This window comes from Halichoerus grypus, chromosome 14 (assembly GCF_964656455.1).
Source record: "Halichoerus grypus chromosome 14, mHalGry1.hap1.1, whole genome shotgun sequence".
Classification (NCBI taxonomy): Eukaryota; Metazoa; Chordata; class Mammalia; order Carnivora; family Phocidae; genus Halichoerus; species Halichoerus grypus.
The window spans coordinates 88,364,741-88,378,480 of NC_135725.1; the positions used below are offsets into that span (position 1 = coordinate 88,364,741).

The window sequence follows — 13,740 nt, forward strand, 5'->3', positions numbered from 1 at the left end:
CGTCCCCCCACGTGTCCCCGGTCCCCGGCCCTGCCCCCGGCCCTGCCCCCGGCCCGGTGTTTATAATCCGGGATTCGCGACGCAACCGGCCCTGCTCCGCCGCCTGCCACCGCCGCCCGGGCCACGGTAAGGAGCCCCCGGCCCGAGACTCCCGCTCCCACCCCCTCGCCTAGGAGACACCCCGCCGCGGGTCCCGCCGACAGCCAGCCGAGGAGGCCGAGGGGACTGCGCTCCGGGCGCCCGCGCGGGGGGGAGCAGAGGGCGGCGCCGAGTGGCCGCGCGCCCCGGGCTCGCACCTGGACGGGAGGGAAGGAGGCCGACGCCGGGGCTTCTGCCGTTCAGACGCCGGGCGGCCGGATTCCTGGGACCCTCGGGGGTGGGGCCGGGGCGCGTGTCCGGGGGCTCTGAGGGGGGCAGGTCGGGTTATTTGTCCCCTTCGCGGGCCGAGGTCCTTTCTGGAGTCTCCGTCTCTAATCCGGCTTCCTCTATACCGGAGCCCCCCAGATGGAGACCTTGGGAGTCCGGAGGGTGTGGGGGTTCCCGACTCTCGCCCCCTCTCTGGCCATCCCCCAGTCTCTGTCTCCGCCTCCCTTTCTCTGCGTGAAACCAGAGTTCCAGCCCCACCTCTGCCCCTCGTCCCGGGGCTTGGGCGTATCGCCCCTCCCACAGCCCCGAGCCTCAGTTTACCCCGGACAGATGGGCGCCGGGACACGGGCTGCGGGCCCCCGAGTCTTGGGTGCGACTGCGCTCCCTCCCCTGCAGGGGGCGGCAGTCTCTGCCTCCTGAGAGGGATTAGCGTTCCCCGCCCAGGTGGGGCCGGTGACCCCGCGGGGTCGCCGTGCCGGGTTTCTGGCTGGCTCCGGGCAGTGGGAGGGGCCGCTCCGCAGGAAATGTCCGCCGTCCGGGTTGCTGTTGTCTCCGGCACCTTGGGCGGCTGCGCCCTCCAGGGAGGGAGGGTCATTGTGAAATGGAGGAAACTCCTCTCCCAGCCCGCCAGGGCTCTTCCTGAGGAGGTCCCGTGACCCGGCCACCTCAGTGTTCCTTTCTGCGCAGTGGGAGCGTCTCCTCCGGGGCATCGCGGTCTGGCTGCACATCTCAGGCAGGAACAAACCTGTCCTTTCCCCAGGGATGGATCAAATAGACCCTGGGCTTTGATCCTCCTTTCCCAGCCCACGGCTGGTGACAGGGCAGATTCTGGAGCCAGTAGACCCAAGGCAGGAAGGCAGGCACCACTAGGTGAGGCTTGGGTCAGGTCAGCCGCCAGCTTCCCAAACCTCAGTTTCTCCATCTGTCGGATGGAGCTGGCACAGGCTCAGGGCTCAGGAAACAGTAACAGACTGTGGGACAGTCTCTCTAGAATATTGAGAGCCGTGCCTGGGTCCATTCACTCATCAACTGTCTGGGGCATGCCTCCCCTCGTGCCATAAACTGGGGCCATGGAACAGGAGACAAGCTCTCTGCCCTCCTACTGAAGGTTCTGGTGGGGAGGGAGACCGGAGAGACAGAAAGAGCCACAAAGGGGTGGGAACTTTGGAGATGGATGGGACTGGAGGAGGCTTCATTCTGAACTCCCTTCCTTCTTCCATCCCCCTCTCAGAGCCCAGGCAGGGGAGCCCAGGGGTGGGGTGGGGACCTGTCCCAGGGGGAGCTGTGCACTGTGCTGAGAAGCAGTTCTACCTCTGCTCCGTACAAGCTGATGGAATGATGAAGGCTGCCCAGCGAGCACCTAGAGCCTGGGCCAGGCACCGGGTGGGGCAGAGGAGGGAGGCCCCCACTCTGCAACGTCTGAGGTCCCCAGAGTCCTCACATGTGCCCCATCCACTGTCGGCCTGCTCAGGGGGCTTTGTGGCCACTTGGCTGCGCTGGTAGCCGTTTCCCCTGGCTTGAGGCCCCAGGAACCTGACTCACAGAGGGGGGCCAGGCCCAGACTCACCTGCTGCGCAAGCACTTTCCCATGCCCCAGTTCATCTTAGCCCTATGGGGCCTGGGAGGCCAGCCAGGACGGCCAGCTGCCTTCCTCGGAGCACACAGCCCCTGAAGTGAGTGCCTTGCCTGTGGGCACCCATGTGGAAAGAGAGAAACTAACTCACTGGAATTCAGGGTCTGAAGCTCTGAGCTCTGCTGTAAGTAGGCGGGGTTGATCTTCCAGGCCCCGGCGTGTTCCCTCGAGTGGCAGGTGCCCTCCCCAGACTTGAGGGTAGGCCATGCACCCACAGGCTTTTTAATATTATTAGTAGAAATCAGCAAATGAATGAATGCACTCTCCTTTCCTCCGTGAGCTCCAAATGCTCTTAGGAGCTTGCGTGTCTCTTACCAGAGCCTGGTGAGATCTCCTTAGTCTCTTTACCACCCGTCTCAGGGGCTTGTCACCAGAAGCAGAGACTCAGAGACCTTCCCAGCCCAGGCAGACCCCCGAATGACCCCTAACCCTGGATGGAAGAAGTTTGCTGGAGTGCCACTGTCCTCAAGGGAACCAGTCTTCCTGATTTGATTCTCAGGCCCCAGGAACCCCGCGGCTGAGAGCCAGCTCAGTGTCGAGCCTAGGGCCAGCCCCTTGACCTCAGCTTCCTCATCTGTCGATTGGGGAGAAAATCGCTCCCCTGTCTGACCAAGGACGTGCGGAAGAGATGAGCTGAACCTGTCAAGCGGACGGGCAGGCTGAGACCCCACAGCGGCACCTCCTGGTCAGAGTGTGGAATTGCAGCCTAGCTCTGTCCGACACCAAAGAGGGCCCCAAAGTGGTAGGGGTTGCAGCCCTACAATGAGGAAAGCCCAAAGTCAGAGAGAATCCTTCTGGCCTCGGTGGAGCTAGGGTTTTAAAAAACTATAACGAACCCAGCTCGGCCGAGTTAGAATGCCAGGGAGGGGTTCCGGAAGAACATTTGCCAGGCTGTATGCCCATGCAGAGAAATGGACTACTGATCGGTGATGATTCTTTGGGGGCTTTGCTTTCTGAGAGACGAAGTGAGGGGGAGGTGATCCGTGGTCTCCTAGGGTCCCGAGCGTATGGGGCACGGGGCAGTAACAAGCAGGCGGTCTGCAGTCAGCCGAGGTTTCTGTCCCAGCCCTGCCATCTGCTAGCTTGTCGCTTACCTTTTCTGAGCCCCACGTGGTAATAATAGTCTCCTCCTTGAAATGGCACTCGTGCGGCACTGAAGATAGTATCTGCTCTTGTCATTGTTCCAGCTTTGACATCTTAGAGCACACGGGTTTCCCTAGAACCGAGCGAGTGCCAAGGCTGGCCTAGCGCCGTTGCTGGAAGGTGGTGGGGTGACTCTGGCTGGGACCATGGAGAATGCCGCCTGCCTTGCCAACTCGGGCCTGGCTGGCTGGCAGGCATCTCGGCATGAGGCCACCTTCTTCCTCCCTCCCAGGTGTCCCTCTTCTGGTGAAGGATGTCAGGGCTGACATGGGAATGGGGAGGCAAGGATGTTCTTCGCAGCGGGCCTGTGCCGGGAGCTGGCGAAACCTGCCCTGGGCCCTTCCTGGAAGGTGGGGTGGGGCCAAGGATGGACTAGACACCTCCCCCCAGGCAGGCAGACCAGGGCCCTGGGGTGTCGGAACCAGAATGGCGTTCGGGTTGTGCACATGGCTAGTCGAGCCCTGGGGAGTGAGGGACTGGCCCGAGGTTAGCTGTGACAGCGGTAAGGAGAGTCTGGTGGGCACAGGCTTGGCTGCCCGGCTCTGGCTGCTTCCCCCCTCCCCCAGCATCTCGCTGCATCCTCAGCGGTCGCCCTGTGGACTGACGGGCTCTTCTTACCCCCATTTTGCAGATGAGCAGCTCAAGCAGCTCGGGCCCAGGTCTGGAGGACCCAGCCACTGTGCTTTACCCATAGTGGGTACCCCCCGGACAGTAACTGCTCTTCCTTCCTGCTCCTCTCCCTGTCTCCCACCCCCACAGGGAGGCCTCAGCCCCATCAGTCTCCAGTCCCGGAGGCAGGCGGCAGTCTCATTATGCAGCCCAGGGACGAGTTCACTGGGTGCCTGGGGGGAGGCTGCGGGGGCGGGGGGGGGGAATGCCAGTGTCAGATTGCATCATTTCCCGGCCACCTGCCCTGCTCATCTCTGCACACGCAGGCCCAAACCCAACACGCGCCCCCACCCACGTGCCGGCATGCACACACGCGTTCACACTGAAGCACACAGTTGGATAGCTGTGTGCGTTCTTCCACGCGGCTCAGAGCCAGAGGCTGAGGCCCCCCGGTGCCCGTGCATGCGCACAGCCTGGCAAGCAGGCGGGGCTCCCTGGTAGCTCCCTAGTGGCTGGGTGAGGGCGTGCTTTGAGGGGATTTACCTAACCTCTTTAGAAGCAAGGAACTGACCTCTAGACCGTGGAATCAGAAGCGTTGTTCTGAGTGCCGGCCGCATGACACTTGCTGACTGCAAGATGGTCCCTGTCCCCGTGGACCTCACAGCTGTGGGGGTGGGGGTGCGATTAAACCCAGCGTGCCGTGTGCTAGGATGGGCCATGGACAAGGGATCACAGGCAGTCTGTCTGTCCCTGTGGAGCTTCCTCTCCCTCACTCCGGTGCCCACCCTCTTGGCTCCAGGTGCCCTTAGGAGATGGCAGAGCAGGGGCGACTCTAAGAGCAGGGTGAATCTTGGGCTGGCATCACCTCTCCCTGTCTTGAGCCCACCCCAGTCACGCCAGGGCCCTGTAGCTTCCCAGACCACACCTGCCCCCATGTTTCCCTTCTCTGGGCCCTTATCCCTTCCAGCAGTGGCTCATGGGGCGCAGCCCTCTGGATTTGAGTCCTGGCTCGGCCACTCGATCCGCCAAGCAAGGCCTCGAGCCAGTTCCTTAACCTGAGCCTCAGTTTCCCTGTGTCTAAAATGGGGACAACTCGAAGGGAAGAGCTCAGCACATGATGGATAGGTTCCTTATGTTGATTATGGTGACAGTTTCACGCTAAATAGGACGCTCTCAATATATGCAGTTTCTTGTATCTCAGTTAAACCTCAGTGGAGCTGTTTGAAAAATATGCAACAGGATACACGCCCCACCCCAGCCCCAGCACCATGGCACACAAGCACACGGGGCTGGGAGCACCAGTACTTTCCAGGGCCAGGAGGCTGGGCAGGTGGCTCCTGGGCCTCCCCAAATCTCCCCGATCAACAGGGCTGCTCCAGGGGAATCTGGCAGCTGGAGGCGCCAGGTTCAGGGTCCCTGGCTTCACCTGGACTGCCAAGCCAGGCAGCTGAACAGCTTTTGCTTTTGCAGAGTGGTTCACGGAGCCGCGAAGTCAGATTCCAGAAGCCGGGAACCCACATCTCCAATCCAAGGTACTTTCTGGGTCCCTTCTGCCTCCCTCCCTCTTTCCTCCCTCCCTCCATTTTTGGTGGCCTGTTGCCTGGCTGCAGTTGCCATGGGCACCATCTGGCCCCAGGGTCAGGGTCTGCTGAGTCACCAGCAAACCAGGTGGCCGGGGACAAGGCCTGGCAGGTGGTCGAATGCCCAGTGGAGGCAAAAGTCGTATACATCCATCAGAAACACCCCCTCCAACCTCGCTGTTCCCTTCTGTGTCCAAAAGGCCACAGGGGTGTGAGCCTTGGGGCCGGCAGGCGGGTGGGCCTGTGAGCTGCCTCTGCACAGGGGGCGTGTGTTCTAGGCACGTCGGGCTCTGTCCAGGCTCTGCTGCGCAGGGTGGAGTGACCGGGACAGCACCTCTCTGGACCTCCAGGCGCGGGGGAGGTTTTCTGTACACAGGTAGCCATGGTGGGGTGCCCCTTCTGGGCTCCATGGCTCTGTGGAGGGGTGTCCACGGCTTTTCTCAAGAGTATCTAATAAGGACCCTGACCTTGGTCAGACTCTGGTGTAAATGCTCTCACCAGACACAGGCGTCCCCCCTGTAAATGCAGGATGCTGGGGCCACGTCCAGGGATGCTGGGACCAGATGGCCTCGTTCCACATCTGGTCCCGCTGCCTGCTGACCATCTGACCTCAAGCACATGACCCCACCTCTGCGACCCTCGCTTTCCTCTTTAGCAAAGGGGGCACAATAATGGCATCGACTCTCAGGGCCACGGGGAGAGTGCTGGGGGAGGCAGGGCGAGCCCCAACACAGCCCGAGGGTTCAGGGAGAGCCTTCTGGAAGAAGGAACAGCGGCTGCAAAGGCAAGAAGATAGGAGCCCCTGGTGCCTCAGTGTAGCTGAGGAGACAGATAGGGTGGGACACACCTGTCCCTGCTGCAGGGGGACAGATCTATGATCTATACCTCCAGGAAGGACCTCCCTCTGCCTGTTCCTTCCTTCTCTGGGACCCGGTGTCTGCATCTGCGCCCCGGAACAGTTGGTCACCGAGGTGCTCTGGGTCTCTCGTTTATCCTCCCAGAGGGGCTTGCATTTGAAAAGAGTCTAAAATCCCAGTGCGGGAGGGTTTGCTGGGGCCCCCAGTGGGAGAGGTACATGGAGGCAGGAGCGCTGCACCCCAGCATCCTATTCTGCCTACAGCTGGGAGGCAGCACTGCATGCTGGGAAGAGCCCTGGCATGTGCTGTGTGACCTTGAGCAGGCTGCTCACCTGTCTGAGCCCCAGGCTCTGTCTCCCCAGGGGGCACGACAGCAGCTACTTCATGGGGTCATGGTTGGGGTGCAGGGCGAGCTACACGAGGCTCCCAGGACCATGCCTGGCACACTCCGAGCGGCCCCACCCATGTCTCCCGAGCATCCGGGCCTCGTCCTAACAGCTCAGCCTCATGTGCTTTCTCTAGCTGGTGGGGGATTGGCTCCAAGACATGCTTTCTACCCCCCTGGGTGCCCCCCCACCCCGTCAGCCCCAAGCTACTGTCAGTATTCCCAGGACCCTGCATGTGTGGGGTGCGTGCGTGCAGTGGTGGGGTCGGTCCCCCAGGGGCGGGGGTGGAGAGGGTGAGGCTGCGGGAAGGACCAGCTCCTCGGCTGGCCTTGATGACAGGTGAACATCTTGTTCCCAACCCTCCAGCGGCAGCTCGTCCAGGGGATGAGGCTGCCCAAGGCCAAGGTGGAGGCTGTTTGCAGGGGCTGGCGGGTTGGGCTGGGCTGACTCTGTGTCACTGTCCTTCCTCACCCCCCCCCCCCAGATAAGATGTCCAGCAAAGGCTCCGTGGTCCTGGCCTACAGTGGCGGCCTGGACACCTCCTGCATTCTCGTGTGGCTGAAGGAACAAGGCTATGACGTCATTGCCTACCTGGTAAGGAGGTGCTCAGTGTGTCTGTCTTTCTACCTGTTTGTCCTGCTGACCATGTGCTCACTGTCACTCGCCTGGGCCCAGCGTCCCCTCCCTAAGCCTGCCCTGAACTGTAGGCACATACTTGTCATTCTGCCTCCCTTTCCTCATCTGTAAAATGAACATCCGTGGTGTACCCCAGGTCTGGGGTGTCCCCAGAGCACAGAGGAGGCCAGCTCTCTGTGGGTGCCCGAGGGGGTGAGGAGGAACACCAGAAAGGAGCTTGGTGGTGCGACTCGGCCAGACTGCCTGCAAGGGACCATGGGCCTGCTGAAGGCCATGGCAAGCACACACTCTTCCCATTTCCGGAAGTCCCCTGTCAGCCCCCAGTAATTCTGCAAAGATTACAGAATCCTGCAGCGGCTGAGCTAGCAAAGCTGCTAGAGACCACCTAGTCCTAGGGTAGGTTATGTGTGATGCCACTCCCCCATGCTGGGTCCAGCAGGCATCCCTGATCAAGCCGGCTCCACTTCTAACGAACTGGACGTTGCTTCTGAATCCTTCTCCATGTATTCAGGACTCTTTTGAGTGCAAATTCTAAAAATCTAACCTGTACCAGTTCAAGCAAAACAAACCAAAAAACAAGATAGTTCTTGGCTTGTGTAACTGAGAAATCTGGGCTTTGACAGCTTCAGGTAAGGCTGGATCCAGGTGCATATCCAGATCTGCTTCTGCCTCTATTTGGCTTCATTCTTGGCCTCTCCACAGGGCAGGCAAGGCTCACGTCATTGTAGCCTGGCTCTCCCAGAGAAAGGAGGGCTTCCTGCAGAGGCTCTGATGGGAGGGCCCAAGGGGCACTCTCATTGCCCGAGCCACTGCCTGCCACACATTGGTTACTATGGCTGTGTCATGAAGGGTTCTGATCATCTGGGCTTGGATCCTGGGCTTGTCCCTACAATGAGCAGGAGACATGATTTATTCCCCTCCCTTCCTATGGTAAGAGGGCCCAGAGGAAGTGAGGATGCTGTTCTGCAGAGACCAAAGTTCAGCTGTTGCCAGCATTGACTGGTTTGCAGTTAAAGTCAATATCACCTCATAGTGCCCAGTCTCCTTGTCCCTCGGGTAGGGGAGAGTGAGGCCCAGGGAGGGGAAGCACCTCGCTCACAGCCCCCTGGCATGTGAGAGTCTCAGCTTTGGGGGCATCCAAGGACCCCAGGGTGTGTGTGGCTCCTGCCAATGGCAGCATAGTGGGGCGGTCCAGAAGCCCGGCTACCACTATGCAGATTTTAAAACTGAGTGACCTCAGAAAAAACCTGCAGCTGGGCTCTGAGAAGATTCCAGAATCTGGTGAGCAGAATGCAGGGTCGAAATCTGGGCAGCAGGCCAGAGTGCGGCCAGCAGAAAACACACTGGTGTCTGCAGAGGGGGCTGTCAGAGAAGTCGGACTCCAACAGCAGGGATGGCCTCCTGCCCGCCCAGATGCCTTGGGATGGTCAAGTCGCTGTGCTCAGCTGCAGAAATCCCCTGGGTGTTGCCACACTTTCTGACACAGCGACCTCAGTACTGGCTTTGGGGGAGTTTTCAGGAAGAGATAGATGGGTTTAAGGGAAGCCCGAGACCTTCAAGGCAATAACAGCAAATGCTGGGTCCCAGCAGCCCAGTGAACAGGGCCAGGCCCATCTAGTGTTCCGACCCATAGGAACTGCTTCCCAGCACACCCAGGCAGGGCCAAGTGTCAGCTCCTGGAAGCAGTCCAGCTTCTCCGGACCCTGCTTTGTGCCTTTCTCTTCCTAACTGTGACCTTGGCCCCCCAAATGGAAAGCACCTCCGTTTGAGGGGTGCTGTAGAGAGCTCTTGCCCAGGGGGGCTGAAATTCTTCCCCCACTCTCCTTTATGCCACTGGGCTGATGAGGCCTCTCTGCTTCTGCTTCTCAGGCCAACATCGGCCAGAAGGAAGACTTTGAGGAAGCCAGGAAGAAGGCACTGAAGCTCGGGGCCAAAAAGGTACCAAGTGGAGGCAGGGTTTGGGGCTGGGAGTGGGGTTCTGACATGTGGGGGCAGCAGTGGGCATTGCTGTCTCAGAGTTCCTTGTCGTCTACATCCCTTCCAGTTGGTCCTCTTGCTTCCAAGAGTATGAGATCGATTCCTTCTGTTTCCAGGCATGTGGACACCATCATCTCCCTGCCTTCCCTAGGCACTCTTCCCTGCCCCACCACCTCCTCATCCCACCTGCTCATCCATCTTCCTCCTCCACATCCATCCATCCACCTATCCATCCCTATTTTATCCCTCTACTCATCCACTCACTCATCCATCCCTCCACCCAACCATCATCCATCCATCCATCCACTCATCCATCCATCCAACCATCAACTCTCCATCCATTCGTCTATCCATCTATCCAACCATCCTTTCATCCATCCTTCATCCAGGTGGATGCCCTGCCCATTCCTCTTTTATCTCTGTCCATCCTTCCAACCATTCAGCAGAATCAGAAAGTTCCAGTTGAATTCAGTGCATTGACTGAGCATCTAATCATGTGGCGGGCAGGCCCTCTGCTGGGTGCAGAGCCCAGATGGTGAACAGAGCCAACGTGGTCCCTTCTCACATAGGCTCACAGTATAAAGTCTGAGCTGCTCCCATGGGGACGTCCGTGGCACCCTCGCCCCTTCACTTGGGCAAATGGGCAAGGGGACATAACAGGGATGTTGTGAAAGGCCACCAGCCCACCTGCTTGCTCAGAACTGGTCCCCTCTGCAGGGCACTTCTGTGGGGTTCTCAGAACCTAAAAAGGAGCCTGGCACATAGTAGTACCTTAAAATGAATGAATGAATGAGTCCCACATCCCATCACTGGCCATGCGCCTAACACTGGATATCCCTCCTCGGTCAGGAGTCCGCTGAGTCTCAGAGAGGAGAGGAGTTGTCTGAGCAGGAGCCCAGAAAGTGCAGTAAGAACATTTGAGTGTTGAAAATGAGTTGGGCTTTCACATCGGTTGGGCTTTCGTGTAAAGATTTGGCCTTAGTTCATTACCCTAGATCAGATTCTTAACCTTGTCCTCTCAGGCTCCCATATACGTTTATGTATTTGTTTGGAATTGAAATTTCTTGCCCATACCATCAGGGTATAGTCCCCATTGCTTTTCTTTTAATTTTCCTTTTCTTTCGTTCTTTGCTTCATTTTTTAAAAATTTTTTAATTTTATTTTAAAATAATTATGGACTCACAGGGAGTTGCAAAAATAATACAAAGAATCCTGTGACCCCTTTACACTTTTGAAAATTACTGAGTGCCCCATAGAGTTTTGTGGATTACGTCTATTGATATCATCATAGTATAAATAAAAGCTGAAAATTTTTAAATATTAACCCATTTTAAAAGAATAATATTAATATTACTAGAATTAAAAGAATAATATTAAACACATTATATGTTAACATAAAATGTTGACATTTTTACCTCAGAAAAGTAACTATTTTCAAAACAAGAATTTTTGGTAAAAATAGCATTGTGTTACATTTTTATAAATCTCTTAATGTCTGGTTTAACAGAAGACAGATGGATTCTTGTAGCTGTGTCTCCATTTTGTGATGTGTTGTTTTGGTTTGCATTTGGAAAAAATACGGCCTCATGAACGTAACACTGGAAGAGAGAGGAATATTTTTTTTTTTAAGATTTATTTGAGAGAGAGAGAGCACGGGTGCGTGAGTGAGGGGGGAGGGGAAGAGGGAGAAGAAGAGAGAGAATCTCAAGTAGACTCCTCACTGAGCACAGAGCCCAACATGGGGCTTGATCCCAGAACCCTGAGATCATGACCTGAGTCGAAACCAAAAGTCAGACACTCAACTGACTGAGCCACCCAGGTGCTCCAAGTGAGGAATATTTTAATAGCCTTTTCAGAGAGTTGGGGATATTCTTGGATACTGCATCACAAGTCAACAAGGGGTAGTTTCTTAAAGATTAGTGCAATGGGGAAACTGAAACTGTACAATGAATTTTTCATGCATTAAAATCCTCTGGTCCATCTTGCACTTTGGGTGGATTTTTTCACCATGCAAGTTTGTATGACATCATGCATTGGTCTTTTGAAAGCTATTGTTTAATTGAGTTATGCAGATCTCCCAAATGTTGCTATGTTTCATTATAAAATATCAGAACATCACATTTGTCGGTCTTGCCACTACTCACAGAAGTATTAGGAAGCTGACAGATGCAAGTTGTCCATAATTCTGATTTTAACTGGAAAGCCCTAATTTTATCATTGGCAACAAGTACTCAGTCTTCCCCGAAGTGACAAGGTCACTTCATTTTTGTGAAACTGTTGGCCAAACGCTCAAGTCTGAAAGACCATAATTTGTCAGTCATTCTTTCAAGTAAAAACGATGTTCTATGAAAAAAGTGGCTAGTTCAGCTTGTAACTCGCTTTAGAATGCAACAGAAGTGTTTCGTGTGTATTTCTCCTTCTGTGCTGGAGATGCAACAAAGTCATCATTTTTATGGCTTCAAGACAGCTTCTTCTCGGGTGAAATTGTCACTGTAGAAGGGAGACGTTAGGAACACAGTGGCCGTCTCTGCCCTGATTTGTGCTGACCCATCATTGCTTTTGCAAATTCGGTGTGAATGTCAACCTGGTGAAAAAGGCAAATAACACCTTAGGATCACTATAAAAAATCGTTTTGCTCAGTCTCCCTGACATCTTGAGGATGTCCAGAGGTCTACATTTTGAGAACCATTCCTCTAGATCAGGGCTTCTCAATTTTGGCACTATTGGCATGTGACTGGCTGTCCTGAGCAATGTGGGATGTTTAGCAGCATCCCTGGCCTTTACCCATGAGACACCAGAATCCCTCTCCCCCAACCCACCAGTTGTGACAACCAAAAATATCTCCAGATATTGCCACTACCCTGGGGGACAAAATCATCCCCGGTTGAGAGCTTTGTGGATTACCGTCTACTATCGACTGCTCTAGATCTTTGGTGATAAGTTTCCTCTCCAGCCCAGAATGCTGTGCTGGGAGGAACTTAAGAACCACATCCAGTTTCAGCTAGATGGAGATCAGGATTGATTAGCCATGTCTGCCATGAGTGCAGGAGGGGAGTAATGGTATTGTATGCTAGGACTGATTGAAGATGTCTACTACAGGATCCATTAGTAGTGTCTGCTGTAGATGCAGGCCATCAGAGGCCCCTGGGGCTCTGTCCTCTGGCTGGGCCCCGTCCTTGCCAAGCCTCCCTCCCATGGGCTCCTCTCCCTGTAGGTATTCATTGAGGACGTCAGCAAGGAGTTTGTGGAGGAGTTCATCTGGCCCGCCATCCAGTCCAGCGCGCTGTACGAGGACCGCTACCTCCTGGGCACCTCTCTGGCCAGGCCCTGCATCGCCCGCAAACAAGTGGAGATTGCCCAGCGGGAGGGAGCCAAGTATGTGTCTCACGGCGCGACGGGAAAGGTGAGGCAACAGATGGATGGTGCTGGGGAGGGCAGGGCAGGGGAGGAGGGGGCAGGGGAACCTGCCAAGGGGACTCAGGCAGCCAGGGCGGCCCACAGCCCTTGAGCAGTTGCATGCTTTGCCCCCCGGAGAGTCAGGCGTGCAGCGGCCACTGCCAGTCCAGTCTGAGCAGGAGGAATAAGAGCCGTAGGAGCAGGAATCTGGGAGTGGTAACGGCTGTGTGCTGTGGGTTCCGTGGCGGGTTCTGCCTCCAGTGGGAGCGGGTTGGCAGACTTGACATGGAGGCTCAGGGACATCCACCACCGGGCCACGTCACAGAGCACAGGTTACCATGAGATGTAGTGGAAAGGGTCGGAAACCCCGAGTTAGCAAAGAGGGGTTGATCCCAGCTGTGTGGCCCTTGGGGAGGCCCTTCCCCTCCCCCAGCCTCGGATTCTTCATTTGCAAAAACAGGGGAGGGGGCAGGGGGAGCCCTGTCTTAACGTGCCAGGCCTGCCACACCCCAGCACCACACAGGGGGCGGCTCCAGCCAGGGAGATGGGTTTTCTCACAGTTCTGGGGCCCAGGTGTGGGCAGGGCCGCGCACCCTCTGAAGGGGCTAGGAAGGCGTCATTCCGGGCCTCTCCGGGCTTCTGTAGGGACGACTATGCCCTTGTAGATGCGACACTCTGGTGTTCCACAAGCACATGGCTGTCTTCGCCCTGTGTATCGTCCTTCTTCTGCCCTCTGGTTCTGTGTCCAAATTCCTCCCTTTTATAAGAACACCAGTGATATGGGGATTAGCGCCCACTCTAGTGACCTCAACCTAACTCCATCACTCTATAAAGACCCTATTTCCAAATAAGGCCACATTCTCAGGTACTGGGAGCTGGGGCTTCAATTTCTCTTCTGTGGGGGACACAACTCAACCCGTGATACACCCCCGACTTCCAGCCCCTGAGTGGATGGTGCAGTTTGGGAGCAATGAGTAAGATAATTGCATAAGTTCTTGGCAGGGGCCTGGCATGCAGGGAATGATTCACTTGAGACTGGAGGGGAGTGCCCTATTCATCTGATGATCAGACCTATACTGGGGGCTCCTGTGGGCAGAAGAAGGTCAATGAGAACAAATGTGAGTGCAGAATAAAGAAGCTTCCCAGCCATCTCATCT

At 56.4% G+C, this 13,740-nt stretch overlaps 1 protein-coding gene across 1 annotated transcript in view; it reads left to right on the forward strand.

The window, feature by feature from the left end:
- ASS1 (argininosuccinate synthase 1) overlaps nucleotides 1-13,740 on the forward strand; it is a 50,652-nt gene continuing 36,912 nt past the window's right edge. Inside the window, exons 1-5 of the mRNA XM_036117057.2 lie at nucleotides 1-126; nucleotides 5,222-5,283; nucleotides 7,059-7,168; nucleotides 9,080-9,148; nucleotides 12,402-12,590. Coding sequence (XP_035972950.1) covers nucleotides 7,064-7,168; nucleotides 9,080-9,148; nucleotides 12,402-12,590 — 363 coding nt within the window. The 5' untranslated portion in view covers nucleotides 1-126; nucleotides 5,222-5,283; nucleotides 7,059-7,063. The remainder of the gene's footprint in view (nucleotides 127-5,221; nucleotides 5,284-7,058; nucleotides 7,169-9,079; nucleotides 9,149-12,401; nucleotides 12,591-13,740) is intronic.